We start from the raw sequence: 15,234 nt of genomic DNA, 5'->3' as shown, positions 1-15,234 counted from the left end.
CTGGGAGGCGGAGGTTGCAGTGAGCTGAGATCACACCACTGCACTCTGGCCTGGGCAACAGAGTGACACACCATCTCAAAAGAAAAAAAAAATCAGATTGCTGAGCTTCAAACCTTCCTGGGGGCTGGGGGGAACCAAAAATGTGCATTTTAAACAAGCATTCCAAGTAATGTTTTTTTTCCATCCAGAAGTTCGTGAACCACTACTGTGATGAGGGTATGTGTATCCTGGCCTACCCAGAGATATACATGAAAGTTAGATTTCATATAGTCTTTTTGTCTAAGAAAAATAAATGAAAAAGGCCAAAGGAGTTGACATCTTTATTTATTTCCTCAAAGAGACTTTAGCAATTACCAAACAAGAGCCGTATCTCCTCTTTCTGTGGATTGAGAACAGGATGGGAAAAAATGGCATTGATAGATGGGGTGTCAATTAGTGAGGGATGAGTCCAGCCATCACCCTTTCAAAAATACATTTTATTCCTGACTGTAAATTTTGCAATGCAAGATGAGAAACTGGGACATGGGCTCTTTTTTTTTTTAGACAAGAGTTTTGCTGTCACTCATGCTGGAGTGCAGTGGCATGATCTCGGCTCGCTGCAACCTCCAGCTACCAGGCTCAAGTGATTATTCTGCTTCAGCCTCCTGAGTAGCTGGGATTACAGGCATGCACCACCACACCAGGCTAATTTTTGTATTTTTAATACAGATGGAGTTTTGCCATGTTGGCCATGCTGGTCTCAAACTCCTGGCCTCAAGTTATCTACCCACCTCAGCCTCTCAAAGTGCTGGGATTACAGATGTGAGCCACCTATGCCCAGCCATGTCTTTTTTGGGGGGAGACAGTTTCGCTAGTCACTCAGGCTGGAGTGCAATAGTGCAATGTCAGCTCACTGCGACCTCCATCTCCTGGGTTCAAGTGATTCTCCTCCCTCAGCCTCCTGAGTAGCTAGGATTCAGGCATGCCCCCACCATGCCCAGCTAATATTTTGTGCTTTTATAGAGACAGGATTCCTCCATGTTGGTCAGGCTGGTCTCGAACTCCCGACCTCAGGTGATCTGCCTGCCTTAGCCTCCCAAAGTGCTGGGATTATAGGCATGAGCCACCGTGCCTGGCCTCTTTTATTTTTAATAGGGCCAAATAATCCTTTCCCTCCAAAATATAAAACCAGGACAAGAGAAAAATGTGAGTTCTCTCACCACCTATTCCCAATACCTTCCCCTTTCAGAGGCCAAATTTGGCTACATATCATGCCTGCTGCTCTCTGCTTCTCACCCATCTCCACTGGCCCAGCAGAAGGTGGAGCTATTAATATTGACTCTTCTGACATCTGCTACCTGTCAATTAGCAGAAGCATTACCTGCTAATTGGCAGCAGGTGTCAATTACCCCTCTGCTCTTGAATTCACATGTCATTTTTCTGATTACACAGGCTACCTGAGAATCTTTTTCAGGAAGTACAACAGGAAAGCGACTTTTAAAACTAATATCTTGAGTACATGGAGTAAATATTCTCCATCCTCATTCACTAATTCTTGTTTTTCTCTCTCATATATACACATAATTCTGTTTCTTCTTAGAAAGAGGTAAATGGCCTGAGAAACTATGCCCCTGCCTAGATGATCATCATGCTGACAACTCCATTAAGTCACTCCACAGAATGTGTACACAAGGACATTGAAACCACTCCTCCATGGAGACTGGCACAAAGCCCTGAGTATTCCCTGCAATTCCTGAATCCAGAGGCATCATGCAGGCATTAACCCATATTTATCTGCAGGTCTGGCAAAGATGAATGCAAGTAGATGGGTAGCAGAGGTGAGATTTTCAAAGTCAGTGGGTTTTCTGGTTAAGAACAGGTGGGCGGGAGTTTGGGCTCCTCTTCTCTCATAGGTGAAAAGAACTGACAGGTTTTTACAAGATATATGTCACAATCTAAAAATGATTCACTCTGCAAGGCATGAAATAGTTCTTGCTTTATAAAAATAGTACTGCGATTTAAAAAAAAAGCACTTCTGCCAAAGGAACCATGTTCCCACATTGCAAACAAGGTGTTCTGCTTAAACAGAATAAGATCCACCACCCCCATCCATCCTTCCTTGCCTGTTCCCCTCCCAACTTGAGTCGTGTCATTCGTGCCAGTGTTCTGGGTGGTGAGGACGCTATGGCCACCTAAGGCAGGGAGCCCTGGGAGGTGAAAGGGCTTGCATGGTTAAGTACACCAGAACTGAAGAGCAAAGGGTCAGCTGTCTTCATCTAGAATCTCTGGATGTTCCTTCCAGAAAGCATCCCCAATGATATCGCAGTGCAAGGGCACTGGTTTAGTCCTGGTTCGGGTCACTGCCATCTTTTTTCCTTCCATTTCTGTTGGCAGTTTAATTTCTTTTGTCATGACTTCATCCACCTACAGGTAAAAATAAAGCAGGGACATTGTTAACTCAGGAGTGGGATTGGGAGAGAAAAGAAAGATGTGGGGATAGTTCACTTTTTATCTTCAAATACTTCTGACTGCCAGATTTGAAATATATAGAGATAGATGTATGTGCATATATACGCTCATGTGTATGTGTATGTGTGTGTGTGTATATATATATAAAATCTCACTATGCATGAAGTTCTTTATAATTAAAAATAGTTTTAAAAAGGTTACGTTAGCAGGGCGTGGTAGCTCATGCCTGTAATCCCAGCACTTTGGGAGGCCAAGGTGTGCAGATCACTTGAGGTCAGGAGTTCAAGACCAGCCTGGCCAATATGGTGAGAACTTGCCTCTACTAAAAGTACAAAAATTAGCTGGAAATCACTTGAACCCAGGAGGCAGAGGTGGAATGAGCCGAGATGACACCACTGCACTCCGGCCTGAGTGACAGAGCAAGACGCCATCTCAAAAAAAAAAAAAAAAAGAAAAACAAGAGTTATAATATTATATTCTGAAGAGATCTTAGGAACAAAGAAAGGATTCCATGTTCCTCATTAGCAATAACTACAGAATTAAAGGTATTTCTTACCTTCCATCTTCATTAAGAAATATCCAAGTCTGTGCCAAAGAACAAACGTTTTGAAATACTAAAAGAGCTGGAGCTGCCAGTGAATGACTAGCTCTCAGGGTACTCCCTGGTACTTGAAAACATTCATTTCAAAAAAAAACAACTTTACATGGGAGGAAATAAGTTTAGAGAAATCATTATGCCCAACAGATGGTACAGAGAGGAAATATTGGTGAATTAAGGATATTGGTAAATGTACACACTTATTATGGAATATTAAGATAAGTATGAATGTCAAGAGAATCTCATGACATTTAGGAAAAAACCAACCCTCATATACATCTTCTCTTAGTACCTCATATTATAGTTGTCATGGGATGGAGAAACCATTTAATGGTATTATCCAGTGTGAGATAAAGTACTTTGTAAGTATTTTGTGAATACTCAAATCCTCATACCTGTTCTATATCCATTTAAAAGGATTTCATTTAATACAGAGAAGCTTACAAAACAGAAAAATAAGGGCACTAATTCTAAAATTCTGTCATTCAACTTATGTATGGGAGATTTCAGACCACTACCGACTGACAAAATGCACATCCAAAATAAGAAGAATCTATGGCATCCCCTTTAGGAAAGGATCTGGTTTGCGTTAGCAACTGGAGTCGCATCAGCATACAGGCAGCAGGCAGGACACAGCTTAGGATGGGCACAGGCTCTCTTTCTTCCTGACTTCCATTTTTCTTTAAACACAACGGCATTACCTTCTGCCATATCAGCACCGTCCCTTTCCTATATATCAGCGGCTCGTTATTATAGTTGATATTGAATTCAGAAAACAAAATCTCATTCTTGTCTGCTGCGAGAGTTCCCTGAGGAAACAAAAACATATATTAACAGCTCTGCATATCTTTTTTTTTCCTTGGAAACGGAGTCTCACTCTGTTGTCCAGGCTGGAGTGCAGTGGTGCAATCTTGACTCACTGCAACCTCTGCCTCCCGGGTTCAAGCAATTCTCCTGCCTCAGCCTCCTGAGTAGCTGGGACTACAAGCGCACACTGCCACGCCTGGCTAATTTTTTGAATTTTAGTAGAGACGGGGTTTCACTGTGTTGCCCAGGCTGGTCTCGAACTCCTGAGCTCAGGCAATCCACCCACCTCGGCCTCCCAAAGTGCTAGGATTACAGGTGTGAGCCACTGCACCTGGCCTGCATGTCTTCTTTCTCCCCTAATGCTACTATCCATTCGACCCGCTACCTAAACTTCCACAATCAAGAAATGGAAGGATTTGATCAAACATCTTACAGTGACTAGTGAATTTTCATCTTAAGAGCAATTATAATCTTACTTAGATAAAATTCTCTCCTGTACCAGACAATGGCGTCACAGGTCAACACTGAAACAGAGTAGGGGGAATTAATACTGAGTATATATTATGTATTTGGTCACGTAAAACTTAGAAAGGTTATATAAATTGCCCAGGGTTAAAAGGTTGTCCTTACTCTTCTACAAATAATCAAAATCTGAACTTGATTCTTTCAAAACTGGATATACCTACCAGTATTCCCTTTTTTGAGATGGAGTCTCACTCTGTTACCCAGGCTGGAGTGCAGTAGCATAATCTCAGCTCACTGCAACCTCCACCTCCTAGGTTCAAGCGATTCTCATACCTCAGCCTCCTGAGTAGCTGGGATTACAGGCATGTGCCACCATACCGGGCTAATTTTTATAGAGACAGGGTCTCAGCATGTTGGCCAGGCTGGTCTCAAACTTCTGACTTCAGGTGATCTGCCCACCTCAGCCTCCCCAAAGTGCTGGGATTACAGGCATGAACCACACGTGGCCACAGTATTCCTATTATTGCTACATATAAATCTCTATCATTAGCATTATTAAAAATGACAACCATTTACTGAGCAATTATAATGTACCAGGCATTGTATTAGTAACTGTTATAGCTAGGCACCTGTAATCCCAGCTACTTGGGAGGCTGAGTGGGAGGATTGCTGGAGCCCAGGAGTTCAAGATCAGCCTGGGGAAAATAGTGAGACTCCATCTCAAAAAATAAATAAATAGATAGATAAAATAAAATACAAATAGTCCAGGCACAATGGCTGACACCTGTAATCCCAGCACTTTGGGAATCCAAGGAGGTGGATCATGAGGACAGGAGTTCAAGACTAGCCTGGCCAAGATGGCGAATCCCCGTCTCTACTAAAAACACAAAAATTAGCCAGGTGTGGTGGTGGGCGCTTGTAATCCCAGCTACTCGGAGGCTGAAGCAGAGAACTGCTTGAACCCGGGAGGTAGAGTTTGCAGTGAGCCTAGATCGCGCCACTGCACCATTCCAGCCTAGGCAACAGAGTGAGACTCCATCTAAAAAAAAATAAAATAAGGCCGGGCGTGGTGGCTCACGCCTATAATCCCAGCATTTTGGGAGGCCGAGGCAGGAGGATCACGAGGTCAAGAGATCAAGACCATCCTGGTCAACAAGGTGAAACCCCATCTCTACTAAAAATACAAAAATTAGCTGGGCATGGTGGTGCTGGCCTGTAGTCCCAGCTACTCGGGAGGCTGAGGCAGGAAAATTGCTTGAACCCAGGAGGCAGAGGTTGCGGTGAGCCTAGATCATGCCATTGCACTCCAGTCTGGGTAACAACAGTGAAACGCCGTCTCAAAAAATAAATAAATAAAATACAAATACAAATAAAAGAACTGTTACAACACATTACCTCATTTCACAGTCTTCCTACAAGTAGCACTGTTATCTAATAATAAAAACCAGTATTTATTAAGCACTTATAATAAGCTTCATACTATTCTGTTTTACATGCATCATGCTATTTAATTCTCACTGTAAACCTATGAGGTAGAAACTATTTTCTACATTTCACCTATAAAGAACTGAGGCAGAGAGGATAAAATTACACAGAAGCATGATATTAGTAGTTATCTGGTATTCTTCCCACACACAGGGGTCAAAAACCCAAGAAACTATAGGAGCCTAGAAGGGAATGGGAATGAGGGAAGAGGCCTGGTGTCGTGGACAAAGTCAGTGCTGGCCAGGTACAGTGGCTCACGCCTATAATCCCAGCACTCTGGGAAGCCAAGGCAGGCAGATTGCCTGAGGTCAGGAGTTCAAGACCAGCCTGGCCAACATAGTAAAACCCCGTCTCTACTAAAAATACAAAAATTAGCCAGACCTGGTGCCATATGCCTGTAATCCCAGCTACTTGGGAGGCTGAGGCATGAGAATCGCTTGAGCACAGGAGGCAGAGGTTGCAATGAGCTGAGATCACACCACTGCACTCCAGCCTGGGTGACAGAGTGAAACTGTGTTTTTTTTAAAAAAAGGCAGTGCTGAAGATGGCAGTCACACATAGCTGCAGGCAAGTGTTAGCATGTGGGAAGGCAGAGCCAATGCCAAGGACACAAAGGCTCAGGGAGAAGCAGTAACTCATCCAGGATTACAGACCAAGCAGGCAGCAGAGCTGCTCCTATTATGATTTTTATATCCTTTCAAAACAAAGCTGTAAAGGGATCTTAAAAAAAAAAAAAAAGTAAAGTTAACATAAAAAAAGTTATGGGAGAGCCTACGGCAACCTGTCCCATTCAGTATTAACATAGTAAGATCTTTATACCTGTAATCTCCCTTGGGCTTCCACTGGTGTTAGTCCAGATTGTTGTATAAGTGCCCAGAAAACTGTATTATAAAGATTATTGATGTGACCTGTAAGGAGTACAAAATAGTAATGTTTATATACATAAAATCTTTATTCGATATTCATTCTTCAAGGAATACTAGAGCCCCGTCTCACTCCTCTTTAGAGAGATCTCAGAGACATCTGGTGACTTGCCGGAAGTCTTATACAGGGAACATGGAGGGAAGGAGTAGGAGGAACAAAACCTCATTCCCAACAACAGTTTCATTTGGTCATTTCAGTTATACATTATACAAAGCTGTTAATTTGTGTGTTGAACTTAGGAATATTTTAGACGTTATTTGATTTATATTATTCCAATCTCTTTCCAGTTCGTCTGGAAAAACCAAAACAGAACAAGCAAGTAAAAGTCTCACAAACATCATCACAGTCACATAAGGCAGGGGTCACAATTCAAACACCCACTGAGGCTGGCATAAACATAAATGGGTAAAACAGTGGGTGACCCCAGAGGAGCAACAGGGAAAGGCAGAGACTATGACATACTGGCGTGTGTGTGCGCGCGCGCGCGCGCGTGTGTGTGTGTGTGTGTAAAGGTGACTACCACTGGAGAGGCTCTGTCCAGTACTAAGTGAGAATGTACATTCAGTATTACTATATCTGACTTTTTTTTTCTTTTTAAATACAGATAAGGAGGCTGAGTGTGGTGGCTCACACCTGTAATCCCAGCACTTTGGGAGGCTGAGGCAGGTGGATCACCTGAGGTCGGGAGTTCAAGACTAGCCTGACCAACATGGAGAAACCCTGTCTCTACTAAAAATACAAAAAGTAGCCGGGCGTGGTGGTGCATGCCTGTAATCCCAGCTACTCAGGAGGCTGAGGCAGGAAAATCGCTGGAACCAGGGAGGTGAAGGTTGTGGTGAGCCAAGATTGCGCCACTGCACTCCAGCTTGGGCAACAAGAGCGAAACTCCGTCTCAAACAAACAAACAAAAATAGAGATAAATTTATCAATACTTTTAACTAACTGAAGAAATATTTAAATACTGCATTCTATACAAAATGTATACAAAACAAAGTATATGTGAGCCAATCCTGCATCAGATCAACACCTTTAAGGCATGGAATCGGTGGTTTAACTACAGGTGTTTATTTGGTGCCACTCACAATCTGCTTGTCGCCAGCTGAGGTAGTCCTTTAAGGTCTGGTTGCTAGGATACACCACAACTCTTCCATCAAAGCCTGGGGGATACAGGAGGGGCTGGTCCTCAAAGTAATTCCGCCAATAAAACACATAGCTGGAGGCGAACTGGGAGGCCACGTGAGTCATGAACTTACTTGCAAATGTAAGGCACATTGGGTGGAGCAAGAAAAGGAAAAATACACGGAATTCAATATCATGCTAAGACCTGTGAGTGCCACAGAGAGATTACACAAACTGCCCAGAAAGCCAGGAGATAAAATGCATTTGGCTAAGAAACACCATTTTAATACCTTGGTTCCATTTTTTTTTTTTTTTTTTTTGAGACAGAGTCTTGTTCTGTTGCCCAGGTTGGAGTGCAGTGGTGCCATCTCAGTCCACTACAACCTCCGCCTACCAGGTTCAAGTGATTCTCCTGCCACAGACTTCCGAGTAGCTGGGATTACAGGCGCAAGCCACCATGCCCAGCTAATTTTTGTATTTTTAGTAGAGATGGGGTTTCACCATGTTGACCAGGTTGGTCTCAAACTCCTGACCTCAAGTGATCCACCCGCCTTGGCCTCCCAAAGTGCTGGGATTACAGGCATGAGTCATCACACCTGGCCAGTAACGTATTTTAAATACAGCCTGCCGCTCTTTCCACTTCTATTAAGTAACCTACTAATACTACATTTTTCCCTACAGGATGTGATATGAATTTATGATTCAAGAAGTATTTTTAAATTTTTTTTAAAAGATAGTATCTCTCTGTCCCCCAGGCTGGGGTGCATTGGTATGATCATAGCTCACTGCTGCCTCAAATTCCTTGGCTCAAGGGATCCTGCTGCCTCAACCCCCTGAGTACTTGGGACTACAAGTACATGTCACTGTGCCTGGCTAACATTTACACTTTTTGTAGAGACAGGGTTTCACCATCTTGCCCAAGCTGGTCTCAAACTTCTGGGCTCAAGTATCCTCTCCCCTACCCTCTCAAAGTGATGGGATTACAGGCATGAGCCACCATGCCTGACCTGTTTGTGTTTTCAGCCATAGAAGCGGGGGAAACCATTGTTTTTTTAAAAAAGGCCAATTCAGGCTGGGTCTGGTGGCTGACGCCTGTAATCCTGGCACTTCGAGAGGCTAAAGCAGGAGGATTGCTTGAGGCCAGGAGTTCGAGGCCTGCCTGGGCAACACAGGTAGACTCCATGTTGAAAGAAAGGAAAGAAAGAAAAGAAAGGAAAGGAAGGAAAGGAAAAAGAAAAGGAAAGGAAGAACCAACTCATTATATGATTTGTTTCCCATGCAGAGTTTTAAAATATTGCCAAGTCAAATATCAGATTTGTGTCTATTTTATACTAAGATTCTCCCTTAATCAACAGTGTAAATAATAATGCAATGCATGTAGAGACTGTCACTGGCTAAAGCCAAGCTATGAATTGTTAATATTACAATTTTATGGTGTATGCTTCTAGTTTTAATGTTCAATGCTAGGTCAGTCTAGAAACTAATCCTACGGGACATGCGGGGGTAAGAATCAGATAAAGAGGCATACGGAATGCTCGGCTATCAGATGGAAGTACAACAATCTAAATAGGAAATATACATGCACTCTGGAGTTACAAATACTGCAGACATCATTTATAGTCTGTAAGACTGTGATTAAGATAAATGGAAAACCAGATGCTGGTAGAAAATACTCTGAAGAAAGGAAGAAGGTCATGGAATTACCTGGCTCTTCTTTTAAACCAATTGGTTTTCCGCTTGAACACAAAGCTGTACTCATCACTCTGTCCATATGCAATCACAATATCCTCTAGTTCTTCCATCACGGTCTGGGCACATTTGGTCATCAGGTGGAGAGCACGGCTGTCATTAGGTTTTGCAAAGTTGTGCTTCTCGGCAAACCTTCATAGGGGAAAGAGAAAAAGGAAGAAGACATGGATGGAAGCCTCATTAGCAAGAGGCTCTGTTGCTAGATAACAGAGGCTGTTTGGAGGAAGATAATGTGAGAGCACTGTGAACCCAAATGTTCAACTAGCCACAGCCTGATCCATTTCCTTAAGAACTTAGTTTTTTTTCTGCCCTGAAATTGAGAAAACCAGACGTAAATGCTAAGCCTCAACTCTTCTTTCAGTGAAATGGGAATAAAAGAATATTTACCTCATTGGGTTGTCCTAAAGATTAGGGGAAAGATAAAAGTAATCATACCTAGCTCCTAGTAAGTGCTCAATAAATGTTAGTTATAATGATCATTAATAATGCAGCCCTTTTTAAAAATTAAATTCCCATTTTTCTGTTATATTTCGTTTGCCCCCTTCCCATTTTTCTGTTATATTTCGTTTGCCCCCTTCCCATTTTTCTGTTATATTTCGTTTGCCCCCTTCCCCTTTTTCTGAGACAGGGTCTGGCTCTGTCACCCACGCTGAAGTGCAGCAGCCCAGTTACCGCTCACCGCAGCCTTGACCTCTCAGGCTCAAGCGATCCTCCCACCTCAGCCTCCCGAGTAGCTAGGACTACAGGTGGGCACCGCTGCGCCCGGCAAATTGTTTTTTCTTTTTCTTTCTTTTTTTTTGAGACGGAGTCTCGCTCTATCGCCCAGGCTGGAGTACAGTGGTGTGATCTCGGCTCACTGCAACCTCCGCCTACCGGGTTCTATCAATTCTTTGCCTTAGCCTCTGGAGTAGCTGTAATTACAGGTGGTCGCCACTACGCCCAGGTAATTTTTCGTATTTTTAATTTTCATATATATATATATATATATATATTATTATTATTATTTAGTAGAGATGGGGTTTCACCATTTTGGCCAGGCTGGTTTCAAACTCCTGACCTCGTGATCCACCCACCTCGGCCTCCCAAAGTGTTGGGATTACAGGCGTGAGCCACCGCGCCCGGCCTCTCTCTTTCCTTTCTCTCTCCCTGTCTCTCTCTTTTTTTTTTTTTTTTTTTTGGTAAAGGAGTGTTTTGGAAAAAAACAAGAAAACAAAGAACAAAACCCCAAAAACCTGGTCTCCGACTCCTGGCCTTAAGTTATCGTCCCGCCTCCCGCACCTGGCCTTCCCTTTTTTTTCTGACTCTCTCTTGAATCTAGTCCATGTGGCCTGTTCTTGATAATGAAGCATAGACATAAGCATTGCCCACAAGCAACGCTTACACAGACTTCTGAACAGTCAGCATTCAAAGATATCTAAGAGAATAGCTGGGCAACTGGCTTAAGAGCTTAAGTACTGCGCATGAGAGTGACTTTTAATATCAGGTCTCTCCTTGCTAACAGGTCTCTCCTCACTTAACACCGGCACTCCAAGCCAGATCCTCATTGGGGGAGCCCGTCGCCCATTCAATTACGCTGACAGCCCGCGTTCAGGCAGGGTCCTAGCTAACACGCAGGGCGGGGCGATGCTCCATGCTACACACTCATTGGCTACCGCGTTACCCCGGTAACCGCGAAGGGTCAAGGGCAAGGAGGATTTGCAAAAGTAGGAACTGGATTCCCCAGAAGCGCTGGCGTAATGCGACGCCCAGAGCAGAGCTTGCTCACCGATGGAAATTCCTGCCGTCCAGCCGCACTACCACCCAGCAGTGGGCTAAGCAGGTGTCATCAGCCTCGAAGTCCCTCACGTACTCGAACTTGCTTTTTGCCATGGTTGCCCCCAATCTCAGGCACCGTCTTAGAATGATGGAAGTGATGGCCAAGGAATCGTGAACCTTAACTTTACAGGCGGTCCACATTCCCCACGCGGAAGGGAAAGAACCAGATAGCCCCACCCCGGAAGTGTTTTCTTCGTGGCCGCTCTAGCCGTAGGGCGGTCGTAGTCTCCCTCGCCTCTCCCTGTAGTTCTTAACCTCCGAGGGAAGAGGATGGAGGTTTCGGTTCCTCCTTTAGCACCGCCCACGCTTGCTTCTTCCTCCTCCCGTCCAGCCGCACATTCACTCTCAACGAGGTTTTTAAAAATTCTTTTTTCTCTGCTGGTCTTGACTCACTGGCGGGAGCAATCAGTGTCCCTGTTAGTGCCTAGATCAAAAACATACCCCACCTAAAAAAAAAATTATTTTTCTCACCGCTTTTGAAGGTGTAGCTATGATGTTCTTTGGCTCTTTTTTGGTGGCATCTACTAACTCGTAGAAAATCTGGAATATACCGAAAATATAGTCAATAAAATTAATACTTTATGTCTCCATCTTCCCCCTCAAAACCATTGTGGATGTTTCCTAACAGTCTTTTTTCTTTTTGTGTATGTAGGTTGACACAGGGAATGCACAAGAGTGGAATTATTCACCTATACAGTGCTTATATATTTTTCCACTCATCTTGAGCATTTGCCAATATCATCAATTATTCCAAAGTGTTATTTGTAAAAGAAAATGAATTCAATATTCCAACATATGGGTATAATACATTGATTTATTCAACTTTTTCACCAATAAATAATCACAGAACAAGTGTTTGATATATTGTTGCTGGTGGATAATAGCAACAATAAAATCCTAATATATGTGTCATACTTGATGATTTACAAAGCTCTTTCACATTCATTACCTACTTACTTTTTTTTTTTTTCATTCTCAAGAAAGATATTCATAGGTGGCAAGGTGACTCATGCCTGTAATCCCAGCACTTTGGGAGGTGGAGGCAGAAGGGTTGTTTGAGCTCAGATTGATGCCAGTCTTGACAATGTAGCAAGACCCCCTCTTCCTAAAAAAAGAAAAAAATTATCCAGGAGTGGTAGCCCATGCCTGTAGTCCTAGCTAGGGGAGGATGAGATGGGAAGATTGCTTGAGGCCAGGAGTTCGAGACTGCAGTGACCCAGGATTAAGCCACTCTACTCCAGCCCAGGCAACAGAGCAAGAATCTGTCTCTAAAGAAAAAGAAAAGTATTCAAATATAAATACTTTTAAATGTAGTGAAAAGTCTCTCACTGACTCCTAACTTCACATACTTCAGGCAGTTACTGTTACCATTTTTTTGTGTGTATCCATGCAGGGATCTATATATCAGGATGTGTGTATATCCTCATAATAGTACCACAAATGGTAATCATCATCTCCTTAGATGCTTACAGTAACATCAGAGGGTCTCAGAAGAGGAACTGGGATTCCACCTTTACTAAGGGGAAGCCTGAGACTCAAAGGGGAAAAAGTAATTTACATAAGGTCACATTTGTGGCAGGGCCAAGACATAAATCATGACATCCTCTATCTTTTGTTTCTGTTGCTGTGAAGTGAGTTTTCTGTAGGTTATCATTCCTCACCTTCTACTTCTGCAAACTCCTCTTTCCAATCACCAGGAGATAACCAAATCTTACCTCCTCTGGGACCCTTACTTTCATTAGGTGAATTTTTCAAAATTATGTATCAATATGAATTCGTAATTTTTAAAAATTTTTTGTTTATTTGTATGTTTTCGAGACAGAGTCTAGCTCTGTCACCCAAGCTGGAGTGCAATGGAATGATCTCAGCTCACTGCAGCCTAGACCTGTGGGTTCAGGCAAACCTCCTCGTAGTTGGGACAACAGTTGCATGCCACCAGGCCCGGCTAATTTTTGTACTTTTTTCTAGAAACAGGGTTTCCCCATTCCCATCCCCCATGGAGATGAGACTCCTATCAGAGATGGGCTGATTACAAAATAAGCCAGTTCCCTTTGGGTTGCCTTGCAATGAAATGCATGGTACAAGCACTGCACCATCTTCTCCATAGCATCTCTATGGTCTTCTCATAAATTAAGCATTAAAATAAAAGCATAGGAAGGAGGTCTTAAGACACCAATCTGCCCTTTAGTAAAAGGGTTATAAAAGGTTTGTAAAGATTTCACCTCATGGTCAAATTGCTTAGGATTAGACGGAATAATCTATAAGGTTTCATGTAAACAAATTGGAGTTAACATTAATAAACTAACGCAAGGGTAAAATTTTTCTTTGGATAAAATTTTCCTGTTGTGGTAAAGGCTAATGAAAGGTTTTTGCCTTTTGAGTCATTATTTTGGCAAAATCATTTATGGCAGTCTGAAAATTGTCCTTCCGGCTTTTGATGCCTGGCTTTCGGGACGGTTCAGAGGGCCACTGAAACGCTCAGAGGAAAACAGGATTTTGACATGTTTAGTCATGTGAGCTTGCCAAAATGATGTCCAATCTTCTTTAAGTTATATTTTGGTGAATTATACTAATATATGTTCTAAAATTGTATGGCATTTCTAATGTCTAAGTATATGCTATCAATCATAATTAAGGGTAAAGTTATTGCAAACCCAAAGATAAATAAACTTCTTTGTCAGTCATATTTTTAACCATAGCCATCCTGGAAATTTGTCATTCGCAGACAATTGTTATCCTGCTTTGTTCCTTCTCAAAAGATGGTTTATAATCAAGCTATATTAAGGACTTTAACAGGTGTTCTCAAGTGCAAGTGTTTTGTTTTGTTTTTTTGAGATGGAGTACAGTGGTGTGATTTTGGCTCACTGCAACCTCTGCCTCCAGGTTCAAGTGATTCTCCTGCCTCAGCCTCCTGAATAACTGGGACTACAGGTGGATGCCACCACACCTGGATAATTTTTTGTATTTTTAGTAGAGACGGGATTTCACAGTGTTAGCCAGGATGGTCTCAATCGCCTGACCTCGTGATCCGCCCACCTTGGCCTCCCAAAGTGCTAGGATTACAGGCATGAGACACCAAGCCTGGCACCAAATGCAGGTTTTTAATAGACTTAAAGATTATAACATTGAAATGAACGTACAGGACTCATATGGAACTGACATGTTGACAAATATCAAGCAAAATAAAAGTTAACTAAGTGGACTACACTCAGAAAGTTAAAGCAACCTTTTTAACTTTTGCTTGGACTACTGCTGATCCCTGTTTTGATTTTCAGAGTCAAGGAAAGTTATTTCAAACTATTTATGGCCTTTAATAATTGAGTAAGGCATATTCCTGTAAATAAAATCTGGAACATGTTTATTTTTCTCTGCCTTGTTCCTCTAGAATTTGGAAACTGTGAGTACTCTTAACTTATGGCAATATAGTTGTTTGCATCAGTGCCGTAAGCATCCATTTTCCTTTGTCAACAGGACACAATTGGAAAAACTGGTTATTTTATCAAGGCTTTGACTGAAAGGGTGTGTTTCCCTTTAAGGAATCAGGCTTGACATGCAGAGCCAATAAAAACCCCTTGGGGAGAACTGGCCTCATACCTTGTCTGCACAGTCCCCGCACAGGGTTCCTAATCTGTGGTTAGTAAAGAATGTCACTTTTTAACAGGTCTGGTGTGATATAGCTGGCCTAGAGTTAGAACCTGTACAATGCCATTTTATAAAGAGACAAAACTGTTTCCATTCTCCTCACAATGACTGCTAACCTTGGCTTCTGTAAACTGCTAATTTACCTTGCAAAATGCAAATTGGGGTAAAGCTGCATACCTTCT

The 15,234-nt window shown here is 42.6% G+C and overlaps 1 protein-coding gene across 4 annotated transcripts in view; it reads right to left on the bottom strand.

The window, feature by feature from the left end:
• Positions 1–1,960: 1,960 nt before the first annotated feature.
• The window catches only part of THG1L (tRNA-histidine guanylyltransferase 1 like), a 37,565-nt gene continuing 24,291 nt past the window's right edge, over positions 1,961–15,234 (bottom strand). The window contains exons 2-8 of one of the 4 annotated variants that reach the window (XM_035283475.3): positions 12,368–12,515; positions 11,882–11,950; positions 9,551–9,727; positions 7,810–7,979; positions 6,623–6,711; positions 3,748–3,855; positions 1,961–2,403 (exon numbers count right to left, since the gene is read on the bottom strand). In XM_035283475.3, coding sequence (XP_035139366.1) covers positions 2,242–2,403; positions 3,748–3,855; positions 6,623–6,711; positions 7,810–7,979; positions 9,551–9,672 — 651 coding nt within the window. In that variant the 5' untranslated portion in view covers positions 9,673–9,727; positions 11,882–11,950; positions 12,368–12,515 and the 3' untranslated portion in view covers positions 1,961–2,241. Of the gene's footprint in view, positions 2,404–3,747; positions 3,856–6,622; positions 6,712–7,809; positions 7,980–9,550; positions 9,728–11,108; positions 11,576–11,881; positions 11,951–12,367; positions 12,516–15,234 lie in introns of those variants that run through there. The other 3 variants (XM_035283484.3, XM_078358641.1, XM_078358644.1) reach the window with 3 other exon arrangements.

This window comes from Callithrix jacchus, chromosome 2, assembly GCF_049354715.1.
Source record: "Callithrix jacchus isolate 240 chromosome 2, calJac240_pri, whole genome shotgun sequence".
NCBI lineage: Eukaryota > Metazoa > Chordata > Mammalia > Primates > Cebidae > Callithrix > Callithrix jacchus.
Note: the sequence above shows the minus strand (reverse complement) of the source record. Positions and strands in the feature narration are given on the sequence as shown.